Source organism: Diplotaxodon limnothrissa, linkage group LG6 (assembly GCF_057381915.1).
Source record: "Diplotaxodon limnothrissa isolate DT_005_m linkage group LG6, D_limnothrissa_male_GT1.1, whole genome shotgun sequence".
NCBI lineage: Eukaryota > Metazoa > Chordata > Actinopteri > Cichliformes > Cichlidae > Diplotaxodon > Diplotaxodon limnothrissa.
Genome location: NC_140601.1, coordinates 40,875,748 through 40,890,177, shown reverse-complemented (window position 1 = coordinate 40,890,177; position 14,430 = coordinate 40,875,748). Strand labels below are relative to the sequence as shown.

General features: G+C 41.5%; 1 protein-coding gene across 4 annotated transcripts; it reads right to left on the bottom strand.

The window, feature by feature from the left end:
- Positions 1-405: 405 nt before the first annotated feature.
- LOC146631245 (SWI/SNF-related matrix-associated actin-dependent regulator of chromatin subfamily E member 1-like) lies at positions 406-14,183 on the bottom strand. Of its 4 annotated transcripts, none has more exons than XM_085356462.1 (12): positions 13,942-14,183; positions 13,219-13,269; positions 12,988-13,031; positions 12,780-12,852; positions 10,991-11,095; positions 10,134-10,214; positions 9,684-9,815; positions 9,308-9,479; positions 4,793-4,965; positions 4,594-4,695; positions 2,530-2,791; positions 406-1,572 (listed from the first exon to the last, which is right to left on the bottom strand). In XM_085356462.1, the coding sequence occupies exons 3-12, from the start codon at positions 13,017-13,019 to the stop codon at positions 1,367-1,369; spliced, it is 1,338 nt and encodes a 445-aa protein (XP_085212588.1). In that variant the 5' UTR covers positions 13,020-13,031; positions 13,219-13,269; positions 13,942-14,183; the 3' UTR covers positions 406-1,366. The 4 variants fall into 4 exon arrangements, with proteins under 4 accessions (XP_085212588.1, XP_085212589.1, XP_085212590.1 ...); XM_085356463.1 differs by having other exon boundaries at positions 10,997-11,095; XM_085356464.1 differs by lacking the exon at positions 12,780-12,852.
- Positions 14,184-14,430: the final 247 nt, after the last annotated feature.

Sequence of the window (14,430 nt, the reverse complement as noted above, 5' to 3'; positions counted from 1 at the left end):
CGAGCCTCAATTCTCATGGCCCGGCACCAAACCACTCACGGACTGGTTGGGGACCGCTGTTCTAGCAAATATACCTACGGTATTAATTTCAAAATCCTGTGTTGCTTTCCCAAAAAGTTGATTCAACATCAAGACCTTTGTTGCTTTGTTCTCAAGTCATTGCATTAACAAGATTTTCAGAAAACTTGAACTCTGACCTTTAGGCCACGGTCATTGAGATTCAAAATTGTCTGAGATTTTTAGCAGATACCCCCATGGTATCTAAAGTCCTACTATGCTTCGTTCTGGAGTTATCCCTGACAACCTCGGGTGTGGATGCGCCTGCCCGGCAGGGAGACGACAAAGCCTCAACAACCTTTTGTGGCCGAGGGGTAAAAATGAAGCGAGCGGTTTCCTTCAGGGTAGAAAAGTTTTATTGGTATAAATATGCAAAAGGAAATTCATTTTAAGACTGCATGTTTATGAATGTTCTTCAAGCTTTTTATGAAAATCCATGTTTAAGCAAACCTCGTTACACTGTGTACACAATTACGGTACATTTAAAGGCTTTCTGTTGAAAACCACAATAATGATCTTAACACACAAATGTTCTAAGCATACTGCTTTTGATTTGATTGACAGCAAGCAAACTTGAGAACACTGGTAGTTGAGCATTGTACAGCATTGATGATCATGTGATATACTCACGGATGGACTGGGCCGGCCCCAGGACAACCGATACACAAATATAATTTAAAAAAAGCTGATAATAAATAACAAAAATAGCTACTACTAAATGACTACGAACTCCTGAGACAATACTGCCACTGTAATACTGATACAGAGAGTAAACAAATATTCTCCTGCCGAGGAGATGGTCACTTGGCTCCACTCTTTACAACTCATTTTAAAAAACATGCAAAAACAACAAGAAAAGCAACAATGACACAACAATACAAAGTTCAATATAACACTGAGCAATGTTTGTTTCGTGTGACGGTCGAATTGCGACAGTCAGGATTCTGCCATAGAGAGTGCTAAAGATATGTTTCAGTATGTGTATGGGTTCTTCCAAATGGCAACGCAGTCTGTGGAGAGAATACATAGTGCTTTCACATGGGCTTCTGTGGCACATTTAGCAGCCATTGATTTTATCATTGCTTTGTCGGCTTCCAGTGCAGGTTTTTTTCTTTTCTTTTCTTTTTTTCAGAGTGTGTCTGCGAGCCTTAGTGTTCGAACTCGGCCTCAGGCTTGTTAAACATCGAGCCCATCTGAATGCTCTTCATATGCTTTGACAACTGAGATGACACTGTGCAATATCTGTAATCGTCAGAGTGCAGCAGCCCGGCCAACAGCCTGACAGTTCACACGCAGCCCGCTGCCGGACTCAGTGGGCTGCTCGCGCCCTGCTGGGCCCCTCTGATGGCTCGCTAGTCGTGGCGTCTTCCGTTTGAGCGGAGGTGGTTTCTGAACCCGTGTTGCTGTCGCTGGTTCCCTCCTCCATGGCTCCCTCTGGGACGCTCTCTTTGTCCTCTGACGCCCCCTCTTCGCTGCCGGGGTGGGCCTCAGGTTCCTCTGAGGTCTTTGGCTTCCCTGAATCAAAGAAATGTATTTGTTATTATTAATTCAATCTTCCAACCAGCATTTCTGGGGCAGGGATGGCATTTCCAATCACAGTTCACATATTTTCATATTGAAGGGAGGCTCATGAATGAAGGTAGCAGTTTTCAGTGGTGCAGCGGGAAGGGCGAAGCTGTTGGTGCAGAACTTGATCAAGGAACTGTTACACTGTTGTTTGCTACTAAAATAGACCAAGACAGTGAACCCAGGCGGAACCAAAGGAAACTCTGAGAGATCTGACGTCAGCAGTGCTTGTTAAAAACTCGTGAAGGTAAAAAAGTCAATGTGAAACACCTGTTTGACAACCTTAAAGCAGATTTTTGTTTGCTTGACACAGAGACGGTGCAGCTGAATGAGCAAAGGGCACAGCTGTCTGAACACACACAAAATGCATGCTTGCCTTGCTTTAAGCCTCTGACATCACTTGTAAACTTTGCAGCATGATGACGGACGCTGTCCCTCTCTCACAGCATTTACATCACCGCTTTTATTTTCAGGCTTCAGTTACTAGAGGTAAGCCATGAAAGCAGACAGACCCATGCTTTTACTAGCATGTACACTTTGTGACAATATATAAAGGATACATGTAAATATATCATACTGACGATAGACTCGAGCTACACCATCGTGGACTGCAGGAGGTGATGGTGGTCCCTGCAGCTCAGTGTTGGTTGGACTGACCTACCAACTTGAACAACGACTAGCTGCAGTTCAAAACAGAGCCACGTGAGTTTAGGGATAGATGGCTGCATATCTCATTGCCCTGGACAGGACTGAGCTTTCAAAATAAGATTGAGAAGTCTGAAAAAGTCTAAATATATGAAACACAGAATATAAACGTGTTATTAAACCGGGCTATTAAACCACAGATTAAGCTGCTCAGAGTGTTGCGTTGGACACAAGCCATGACTAGTGTCCAGCGTTGCTCACCTGGTGCGTCTGTAGTGCTGGATTCGGTCTCCTCGCCTTCCTTGTTGCTGCCTTCGCTCAGAGAGTTTTGCTGGGGCTTGTTGCCATGTGTTGCACAAATGTGTTTGTCTTCCTCTGCCAGCACACAGGTCGGGGCCTCTCTTGCACCTCGATCTCCTGCATCCTTCTCACGTTCTGCCATCCGTTTGCGGGCTGCTTCTTCTGCTGCAGCAATCTCTGCAGAAATCTTCTCCATGTCCACCTCCACCTTCATGCAGCACAACTGAAAACAACAAACAGCAAATGTGGAATAAATAAGTTATTTTTGAAACCTCTGACTGTTTTCTCAGAACTGTAAAGACAAACCTAATTTTCTTTTTGGAAACCACAAACGCATCAAAACAGTTTTATCTCTTCTATAAACCACACAACGCTGCCAGAACTCTCTCTCACACACACAGGCAAAACAACAGTACTTGACATTCATTACACACTCTCTACAACGCTCTTCAGGGTATTTAAATCAGGACTTTCCAACCTCATGTGGCTGTCCTCCACCCACCACTCTTTTCAGTGTGATGTACTTATGATGTGTGGCAGAGAAGCAGCAGAGAAACAGAACAGTGCATGCAGTAAATCGTAGTTTTAAACATGTTTCACATGTTTCTGTAGTATGACTCAAGTAAATGAGGAATGTAAAAGTGGCTGCTTTCATGAATAAATCATAGCACAAGTCATACAAGGCTCACATTAAACACTACTTCTTTCATGCCATGCACAAAAACACACTCTATGACCTTTATTCAAACTGCATCTGAAATTACTGATTTGTGTCTTTCTCCTCTTCCCACCCCCTACCCCTCAGACGGTTTCCATCCATTGCTTCCTGCGCACCCTGAACGTGCTTCATCAACATGATTAGCGACGCCCGAATTTTGCGCTACCATGCATAAAATATAACACCTGTACCATTGTGTTAAACGTCCGGCTCATGTGGTTAGCTTTGTGCATCACTTTGCAAAATGTCTTTAGTCAATTGTATTTGTTTCTTCAAAAACATCATATAAGATGTACAAGTTGCTTCAAATTCAAGTGAAAAGACTGGTTGATTCAGTAAATAGTGCAGGAAGGTTAAATATGACTCAGAATGGGAGTTGAAAGGTTAGTTAACTAAACCTGAAAGCTTTTGAGCAAAATGAAATAAAGATAATCACTACACTTTGACAAAAACTGAAACACTGTATTTAAAAACTAAAAAAAACAATCTTGAGGCACTTTCCTTGGTTTCAGTCTTTTAGGACGTCAGCCGCCGACACAAAATGTGTTTTGTTTATTTTGAACTTCTTCAATCATAACTTGTGGAATTAAAAAAAAAAAAAGGTTTTATTTCTGTTTCGTTCTCACTGGAAAATATAAGCCTGTGATGGTTGTGGTTTTAACAAGTCTGTGCAGGATAAATAAAATTACAGCTTGTTAGAAAGTACACGGATCAGGTCACAGAGCCTTTGGTGCAGATGTTTTGACACTCAGGATGTTGACTGTATTCACAAAGTGTTGTGTTTGTACTGTAATCTGTATCCTGAATTCCTGTTATCATACCTCCTTTATATTCTAATACTTGTAAAGCTTAAACTGGTGAAAACTAAACACACTCGCTCTAAACACACTAAGAAAGAACAAGACAGAAACAAAAAGTTACTGGAAAACATGACCAGTATAACTCTGGTGTTAACATGTTTGTGCAGGCTGAATGTGATGTCACAGCTGTCTAGGGAGCACCTACAGCAGGTCTGTCAACTTAAAGACTTGTTCTGTCTTTAACAAGCTCTGTAAAATATAAATGGCGCCACCTTTTGTCCACACCGGGAACTGCAGCCCATTGCACAAAATAACAGTTATAATGGAGGCTACAAATTGTGAATGATGACAGCTATATGATTGCCAGAACATGTGGATGGAGTTAGCTGCAGCTTGGGCCTGCGTGGCAGATGGAGAAAGGCCCATAACCAGAGCTGCACACGTCACGCAAAGTGAAGCTTGCGTGCAAGTAGGCAATGACAGAGTTCAATGTAAAAGACGCCGTACCCTTTTGAGCTCGTTTGTGAACGACTCTGTGGCGTCGATGAATTTTCTCTTCTTGTCCTGATGGCGGTCTTCAATCTGAAGCAACTCTGCCTCCAGTTTTCTCTGGGAAACGAGACACGCAGGCACCACAGTTAGGAATTAACGAGCTGATAAAAACAGAGCCGTCAGTGAGCGTTTAAACATCCCAGTTTGATCCTACCTGATGAACCATCAGGGACTGGACCTGCCGTTTGAGGACCTGCATGCGAGCGGTCGTGACGACGGATCGCACGTCTGGGACGACGCTCTCGCTGAGGATTTCGCTGATCAGACGGTGGTTTCGTTGGAAACGAGCCGCGGCCAAGTGCTTTATAGAAAACCCGTCGTCGTAATCTGAAGACAAGAAACTCATCTGAGTTGTTGCCGTACACGTTTATGGGCCTTTCAGAAAGCAAAGCAAAAGAGGCTTCAGCAAAAAACCAGCGTAAACAATACAAACAGAATCACGCAAACATGTATGAAGACGGCGTAAACATACGGAGGATATGGCTCAATATTTATACAGAGTTCGAGCTAAGTATATGCCATTATGTCCAAACACATCCCTAAGCAAAGTAGGTGAATGGCACAGGCAGCCAATTATAACCCACAGTATGTGGACAGATGTTTTAAGCCGTACTCTGCAATTTACATTCATCAGTAAATGTTTCTCTGTGTTGTCTTGTAAGTACAGGACGACTGTGCATTAAGGTAAAAACCTACAAACACAGCCTGAAGAAAATATTCATGCTAAATTACCCTGTTACCACTGATTTGGGAATGTATTCCCAATAAATGCACAGAAATCCTGAAAGCATCTTTGACACCGATTACAGCTTTGACTTGAACCGTCGTTTGAATTTGCTCAATTTCAAGTTTTATTGTCATGTACAGATAAGCAGTGTAGCAACATTTACCCATAATGAAAATCTTTGGCTCGTGCTCCTCAGCTTTACATGAACATATAGAAAGTGTGCAGTTATATTAAGAAGAAAATAACAGAAAAATAGCAATAATAATAATAATAATGAAGAAAAATGCATTAAATATTTAGAGAATTTAAGACAAGCTGGTATATACAGTTTGTGCAAAACTGTGCAATGAGCATTTAAGTGGCATTTGTTGAAGTGACAGTGTGTAGAGTCCTGTAATTGTAGTGAGTGTGTAATAGTGTGTATAAGATGTTTAAGTGCAGGTTAAGATGTCAAAGCGCAGCAGTGCATGTGCACGGCTTTGTTAAAGCCACCTAAGAGATTTTCATTAGAAATTAAAACCTATCCCAAGACTGCGCTGTATGCAAAACATTTCCTCTATATGAGCACGGCGAGTGATTTATGGGCCCAGATGAGTGGAAATTAACCATAAATGTCACAAAGCTTTCACAAGCTCACGCTGACTGATAAAGTAAATTATGTATTCAGTGCTCAGCAATTAACAAACTGTGGTTGTGTGGGGAAATTTATATTAGACCACAAACTGTTGAGTTGTACATAGACCTCCAGGTGGAAAACGCTTTGAAAAGTTTTCTGACATTTAAAATGTGTTTTTTAATCAGATTTGACTGTTTCCCACTAAGCACACAATTAAATTAATTTTTGAATAATGTGTTAAAATTAATGTCTGTTGACTGGCAAGACTTGTTCCTAGAAAGGTTTTGAGATGACGTGCATGACCAGTCAAGGTTTGCTAGTCAGCACCACAAATATTAAGTAGTTAAACTAATTATTAAGTAAGTTAAATAGTTAACACTAATGGATTAATAATGCAGTCAGGGTGTAACCTGCCTTTTAGCCTGTCAGCTGTGACAGTCTCATCCCCTGTGATGGTAGGTTCGATCAGCAGCCAAGAAAAGAACATGAATTGATGGGTAGTTAACAATCAACTGTAATATGTCACACAGCTTGGCACAGAGTGACATATACATTTAGCAGGACTTGAAATTTGGTCGAGTGAAACAGCGTTTTTACAGGACTCTATGGAATCCACCGTCTCCTTCCACAGAAAGTAAGAGCATAAAGTGGTAGCCAGGTTCTGCTAATCATGCACCCGATGAACTGATCGTAATCGACTGTAACCACCACTGGAAGTTTGCTGGTCTGGAGCATTCAGGTGTGTTCAGGATCTTCCCAGGGGTCGACTTCCCAGCAACTTCACCCCAAGTTCAGACTAGAGTTAGCCAATTAATCGAAAACTAATCAAAACCGACATTCAGAAACTCTAATCGACATAATCTCACATCTGTTATTTTGCTTTGTTTTTTAACTCGTTAATGTTTAATACTCCCCTGTTTAAAACATAGTGTGTTGTCACATGACTGCCACATCAAGTCTACAACAGAGAAAATAAAATGCATGAAAAATAGTTTCAGCAGCCAACGTTAAGACCACCAATCTGCTACCACAGCTCCAACACCATCGGATTAGCAAAAATAAATAATTAATTCAGCATTAGTAGCATATTTATGGTACAAACCTTGTGAACTATGAGCGGAGGAGAAAATTTAAAGTGTGTAGTAGTAATAATAAAAGTAACAATCATCAGCGTACGTACATGTACATCCATCTACGTCGACATCTGCAAACCTCACTTGTCTTCACTTATTTATTTTTGTACTTATTTATCTTCCATTATTTTTTTTATCCTCATTTGTCTTTATGACAGCAAGAAGGAAGAATTTCACTGCACAGAGAAATGCTATGTCTTCTGTACATATGACAATAAATGCTTTGAATCTTGAATCTTTGAATCTAATCATAATAATCGTAGTGCAATTAGAAGAGGACGGAACAAGTATGGCTTGTTTGGTAGAGTTCTCTTAAGTTTCTAAAGTTGCATCTGAACAAACCACGAGACATAATAATAATGAGACCAAAGTGGAGACGTTTGATCAGATTGCACAGCACCACCACAACTCCTCATACTGTCAGCACGATGGTAGGGGGCTGATGATTTGGGCTTGTTTTTTTACAGCCACAGGACCAGACCGCAAAAAATTCTTGAGTCAAACTAAAGCTTGGCCCGATTTCAGCCACTAAACAGGAAGTAAATCCCTAGTCCAGCAGCAAATCTGCGACAGAATGACTGAAATAGAATGAAGATGCATGGTGGTGGTCCCAGTCTAAGTCCAGACCTCAACCTGATCATGATCCTGTGCATTAACCAGCGCCCACAAACTTGAATGAACTGAAGCAAAGCTGTAAAGAAACTCTGCCAGAATTGCTCTACAACGATGTGAGACAATGATAAAGTCACAGTTTTCACGTGATGTATGATTATACATTGGAAGTTATTGAAGGCTCTTAATATAAGCATCTTAAATCCCTCCCCCTGCCGTCGGACAGACTCCAGCTTCAACAGCTTAAACTGCAGCTTGAAGCAGTCGTTCTTGTTCTGCTCTGGAAATCCGCTGCGAGAACGATGGCCCCACAAACCAGGCCTTGCAGCAGGTGGAGACCTGGTGCTGTTGAGTTCACCGAGGCTTCAGAGAAGAGCAGGGACTATTGCAGGGATGTTTGAGGAACCTACTGCTTGTGGTAATTTCTTATTTAAAGGGACTAAACTTTATTACAGAAACAAATACAGTGCAATTCTGCTGGAAACAGTGTATTTTTATACTCCATATACATGTTTAAAAAGACATCCATTTACTCTTACCCATTAACAACAATCCACCTGTGTTTTCGCCATTTTTCCATTTAGCAGACTTGCTTTGACTTTGTTGTGGCAAGCTTCGCCCTTGCTCACTGGGTATCACCTGAGGTTGCTGGTGCTGTGCACCTCTGTGTGCACCTTTTGAAACTTTCCAGAGAGCAGAAATGAATGTCGTTTGCCACATAGGTGCTCAAGACACAAAAACAGGAAACCATTACCACTCCGAATGCCGTGTGAGAGCATTAAGCTTCTCTATGATCACAAATGACGTCTCACTAATGTGTGGGATATTTCTCAAAAGGTAAGGTCTCCACGTCGAACACTGTTTCAGGTTATTTTCTAGTAGAGTCAAACCACAGCACCTCAAAAATACCCATTTTAATGTTCATAAACAATGCAACAAACTGATGTTTAGAGTAGAAGTGCACGAAGACTTTAATAAAGAGTGATCTCTGTTCTCTCCACCCGGAGAGCTAAATCTTATTTAATCGTCGCTGTACGTGCAGTTTGTTAAGAACAAAGCCCACTGGGATACCAGCTTTGACATTTTTATGGTCTGGGGTGTTTCTAAATAGCAACGGTTTTATCTGTAGTTTTCCTGTGCATCATTATCGTCTACTGTAACTCAGCCAGACCCCAGACAAGCATCATTTCCTTGAGGTGGGTGTAACTCAAACGTTTTCTTCTGGCTTCTGTCTAACATGGTGTGTGTGTGTGTGTGTGTGTGTGCGTGCATCAGTCAGGCTTTATAACAACAGAGCAAAGAATGTAAATTTTGCAATTATGTCTTAACCATTGCCAAAAATATCTACAAAATGTAAACACGTGTGCAAAACAAAGGCAAATTTTGGTCCCAGGCTGGAAGCTTGAAAGCAGAAATGGCGTTTCAAAGGTACCATTACCAAAGATGTTAATGGTTGTAGCGCTATAGGAGGAGGGGGGGGGATAACACATTCTCTGGGTGTGCGCGCTCGCAACGCTGTGTGGTCGTGCTACAATAATTACAACTCTGTGGCAGTGCTCTAAAGAGCCCAGGGGGCCTTACCATCTGGATCCTCTGCTGGCTGAATACTCATGTAAGGCTCATCCTTGTCCAGCCTGGACTGCCTCTGGCGACTCTCCTCTTCCAGAGCTGCCTCGGCCCGGCTTTTTGCATTTACATAGGCCAGGTAGGCTGGCGAGTTGTGATAGGCCTTCATGCTCTCATTATACTCAATCTACAGTGGAAAAGATGAAGGAATGACAAGGAAACAGAAAAGGCAAGCAGACACAACAATGTGGACCCTTGTATCTAGGACAAGATGAGGAAAGAGGTTTATTCAGGAAGGAATGATGACTGGAGGGACCCACAGCTAGCGGGGACACATCTACTGTCACCCATCAGGAAAAACCCCATAAACACCCCTTGTAAAACAACCAACCTTCTCTGCTTCGTAGTCATTCAAATAATCCTGTTTCTCCTCATCAGTGAGGTCCCTCCACATGCCACCGATTATCTTCCCAATTTCCCATAGCTTCAGATCAGGATTGGAGGCTTTTACTTGATCCCAAACCTGGTGATGAGAACCAGACATGGGTGTGGGGTTGGGTTGGGTTGGAGGGGCTATAGGTGGTTATCTCTTTGCAGAGAGGTCACAAACCAGAGGAGGCCGTGTGCTTTAAGCTGCATTTCCAAGCTCAGAAATCCCACTATGTGATGTAGACAGTTCTAAGTAATTCCTGGCTTAATCTGGCTTCACACCTACCTCGATAAACAACTACCAAGACAAAATGTACATCTTACTATGCAAACTATGTTCAAATCAAAGCATCCCTCTCTTCCAGCTGAGCACATAATGATGCAAAAGGGAGCAGTTAAACACTGTACCTACCTTGCGACTGTATCTCATATATGGCATCAGTGGCTTATCGGGAGGCTTGGGTGGCTTTGGGATATTTATTCCAGAGGAATTCTGGTAAAGAAAGGAAAAAGAGTCACCTTGAGATACGCCTGCTGTGCAGTGACGAGGCATCCACAGAAACACTATAGCTAAGCTAGGCTGAAGCTTGTGACGCTACAAGCAGGTGATTATGTTCAGGTTTAAACACAAGATCCATTAAAGGAGCTTCTTATCATTTAACTCGATTGCATTGATGACAGTTTGGAGGTATAAACAAGAAGAAGAAAGCCCACAGAGTGCACTGCAACAACGCAGACTGTGGGGGGAAAAAATCAAATAGAAAAATCTCACTTAAGCTGAGATTTGCTCAGTGCGAGACATAATGCCATTATCAGAGGCAGCCAACCACAGCTTGCATGCAGCGACTAAATTACTGCTCAGCAGCCAGAGCCATGCCGAGCAGCAAAGTCTTTAATGCCATGGCAACATGATGGCATGGGTTACTTAACATGGCTGTCAGAAATGCAGACTTTGAAAGGCAGGTGGGATTTGAATAGACACAGATGGACTCTTAGCAGGTCTGCAGTATGAAGGAGGCAGCAGAGGGAGTTTGGGATGGTATGCATCATTTCTGATTCGGTCTCAGTACCGGAATGAGTTTCTACTGTAGGAAAGCAAAATTATGTCTAACCTGATTTACTCCAAACAAAGAAAAGTCAGTCTTATAGCTTGCAAAGGCCTCATCTGCAGCGTCTTCATTTCACTAGAGCAAGCTTTTCTGGTTTGCCTTATACTTTCAGTCACTGCCTTTATTTATTTGTTTTGTTCTTCTATGTTAATATTCATACCGTTACCCGACTGTTGCTGCTTTGGCTCCCTCCCAGTCTGTAGTTGTTGTAGGCCAGATGGCTGTATGGGTTGTACCCCACAAACCCGGTGGTGTTGGGCATTTGCTGATGGAAACAAATGAGACAGAAACACGAATGAGAAATGACCTAAAAGAAGAAGAGGGGAAAGCCCAAGACAACGAAAAAATAATAAAGAAACCAATGAAAGAAGCTGGGAAAATGCAAAAATAAAGAAACTTGAATTCATGCTGGTGCTATAGGAAAATACAGCAGTGGTGTGTCAGCACATCATTCTGTGACTAAACAAAATCAAGCACAAACTGTACTAAAGGTCCTTGGTGTAATTTGCTGGAGGAGATTTCTTCCCCTCTGGTCTCCATAATTTTGCCTCTCCTGAATTATTTTTATTCCTAGTAGGAATAAAGTTTATCCCCTTCCCAAAGTGATTAATGCTACTTTAACAACAGATACATCTCAAATAATATTGTTTGAGATGTATCTGTAGTGCAAACGACAGTAAAATCAGAAACAGACTTTCACTGTTGAGCCTGGTGCCGTTCCATATCTGCCTTGATCTATGTGTGGCTTTTTAGTCTAACAACAAGCACTAACAGGCTGAAAATTACGGCTAGTAAAATATAAAAAATTAAGGATTCAGAGCAGAAGACTCTGATAGGTCCTCTCAAAAGAAATCTTTTACTCCTGAAGCATAAATTAGAGTCATGTTGGGCAACTGGGCAAAATTCATTTAGAGTTAAATCTGTTTAAAAAAACAAACAAACATTTTTTAAAGTTAAGTAACTGTGTTAAGACTGTTTTTGCCAGTAAGCCTATTATTATTATTATATGAGATTATTTTTTTTGTATAAAACAGGCCAAACGCTGCAAATGTTAAATTGCATTTATCTGGTAGAACTGTTGCTAAAAGTATCACATGAGGACATCTTGGGGAAAAAAATGTCATCATGAAATCTATATGAGCCTAGCACTAATATTCTGGTTTTATTTGTGTGACTGAAAAGAACCAATCAGGACCCTGCTTAAGTGTCTCCTCATCAAAACTTAAAACATATTCAATGAGGTATTAAAACTAAAACTGATGTCTGGGGCTGATGCTGTGTTCCTCTATGTTGCTTTCTTATTCAATGCAATTATATTTTGGATGCAATCATTTTATTGCATATGCGTGAGCTGGATCCTAACTAAATGTGGAGCAAAGAGTAAGTTTGATATTTCTGACTACCTCTCAGCATTAGATCCACCTTTCCCTGTTCTCCCACACAAAGTACACAGAAACTACACAGGTTACGGCAATCACGTGAAAGCCAAATACATGTTTTATTTGAATGCAACATGTATGAACGAAGCTAAAATGAGATGTTATGATAGTTCATGATGGTGTTTGTACACTCATGTAGCTCTATTTGCACTTTGGCTCCTTGGATTTCAGTAGAGATGCAGCCATCTCTTTCTGATTCACACACGTTTTGTGTAGGACGCTGTGTGAATATCAGTGAATCCGTCATTATGATCCAATACAATCAATATCATGTATACGATTCTACTTAATGAGTACTTTTACTTTAAGATGTACTCTGATACTAAATCTTTTTTATTAATTAATTATTAGTTTTAGTTATTCTTCATTCACTCTTCAGTGCCACTTTTCGTGCATTGCTTTCTTTTGACCAAGTCTAAAAAAAATAAAATATGCTCTATATTTGTCACTGCACCTGAGCGACTACAAGGCCCTGACAAAACATGCAAATCTGCTATAAATCCCACATACCACTTGAAAGTCTTTCCCAGTATTTTTTAAACTGCATTTATTTCTGATCGATGATTGTGATTTCCTCCAGTACCTGAAAACAAAATAAAAATCTCCATTTTGTGTGACATAAAAAAAAACCAGGGGGTGGCTGGAGTTGGGGCTGAAACAGAATGAAAGGTTTTAAATAAAAACCCATGGGTGTGGATGTATATTTGAGAATACTTACAGTTGTAGGGGCAGGGGGAGGTGGAGGGGCATAGGATGGTCTCTCTGTTTCGGGAAAGAAATTAATAAAAAAAAAAAAAAGCGAATCAGTCCTGTCCAATCTAACTTCCACAACTCTTGTCATATCACTTCGCATGGATAAACTGAAACACCAGGTCTGATGCATTTAGATACCATCACCTACAAAGAGCCTGACTATAATTAACTGTTTCAAACACTCCCAGTGTCTTACTTGACATTTCTGCAGTGAGGAGGATGAATCAGTCTGTTCCAGTCATTGGATCTGCAATAAACACATTTATGAGGAGGGTAACATTATATACCCCAGTGATTAAATGGGAGATTCAAACATAGCGTAAAACAAAGAGATGCTGATGGTGATTCAGGCAACAAGGCAGGCTAACGTCCACTAGCATCAACGTTAGCTCAAAGCTAACTTAATAAGCGGAATATCTATGGGGCAAATTCACTGTGTCACAATGTAAATAGCATCAATGACCGCTCTATGTGATTATGAAAGTGTGAATATGATGATGGTGGGTGAAGAGCGTAGTTCGCAGACGTTAGACTCGTCAATGCTCATCCTATAAACGACCTATAACGTAACTAGCAAGTCGCTAACTAGCTAAATCTTTTGCTGTTAGGTTAGCCTGTCTGCGCCAAAAGTCAACCTCAAGTTTAATTTACGGTTGTGAGCTGACTTTAAATGTGGCTGACAAATTCCTAACGTTGTGATAGCTGACATTTCTTGTAGTTCGCTTGGCCCATAAGTTCGTTTGCTCTAAATAACCAGCCGGTTGACGTCTAACTAGCTGAATAGCTGGTAGCTAAAGGAATGAGAATGACACCTATGATTATTATTAGCATGCAGCGTTAGGCAAAGCCGACATGTCTACAGTTATTTGAAATTCCCACGTAATCTGCAAGCATGAATACTAAAGGGCAAAAAACTCACCCCAAACCCTTTAGTCCCCACCACTGTGTGCAGGTTGTGGCTTTGGCAGGGAAGGCTAACCACCTAGCTTAGTAATACAGTTCCCACAATAAACCAGTGAAATGGGGTCCACTCGTATGATTCCTGCAGAATCTTCTAGAACTGCACCCCCACCCTCTCCTTATTACAGCTGTGCCTCGGCTCGATGCTGATGCTCATCGCTCTCTGCTGTCACTGCTGCAGCGGTGACAGCAGAGACGTTTCTCCTCCAGCATTCAGAAGGAAAAAAGACCATATGGCAACAACAGAGCTGCTGAGTGGGATTTCACATTTTCCCTGCGTGGCTTTAGATTTAAGCTGCAGATGTGCAACGTCGTAGCATGATGCAGTTTGCTCCCGGATTGTGAAAAGCTGACCTGCATTGTCACCCCTGACTGCAAAACGCATCATGTCAAAAATCAGCCAGGTCAGTGCAGATGCTCTGCAGCCATCACCTGTGGAAAGCATATA

Bases quoted from the DNA above. Each gene is read 5' to 3' on its own strand.
- LOC146631245 (XM_085356462.1), bottom strand. From the start codon at position 13,019: ATGCCCCTCCACCTCCCCCTGCCCCTACAACT. The intron at 11,096-12,779 runs GTATGTGGGATT...TGTTTCCATCAG, and splicing joins CTGGGAAAGACTTTCAAGTG to CAAATGCCCAACACCACCGG. The intron at 10,215-10,990 runs GTATGAATATTA...TTTCTTTACCAG, and splicing joins GCAGCAACAGTCGGGTAACG to AATTCCTCTGGAATAAATAT.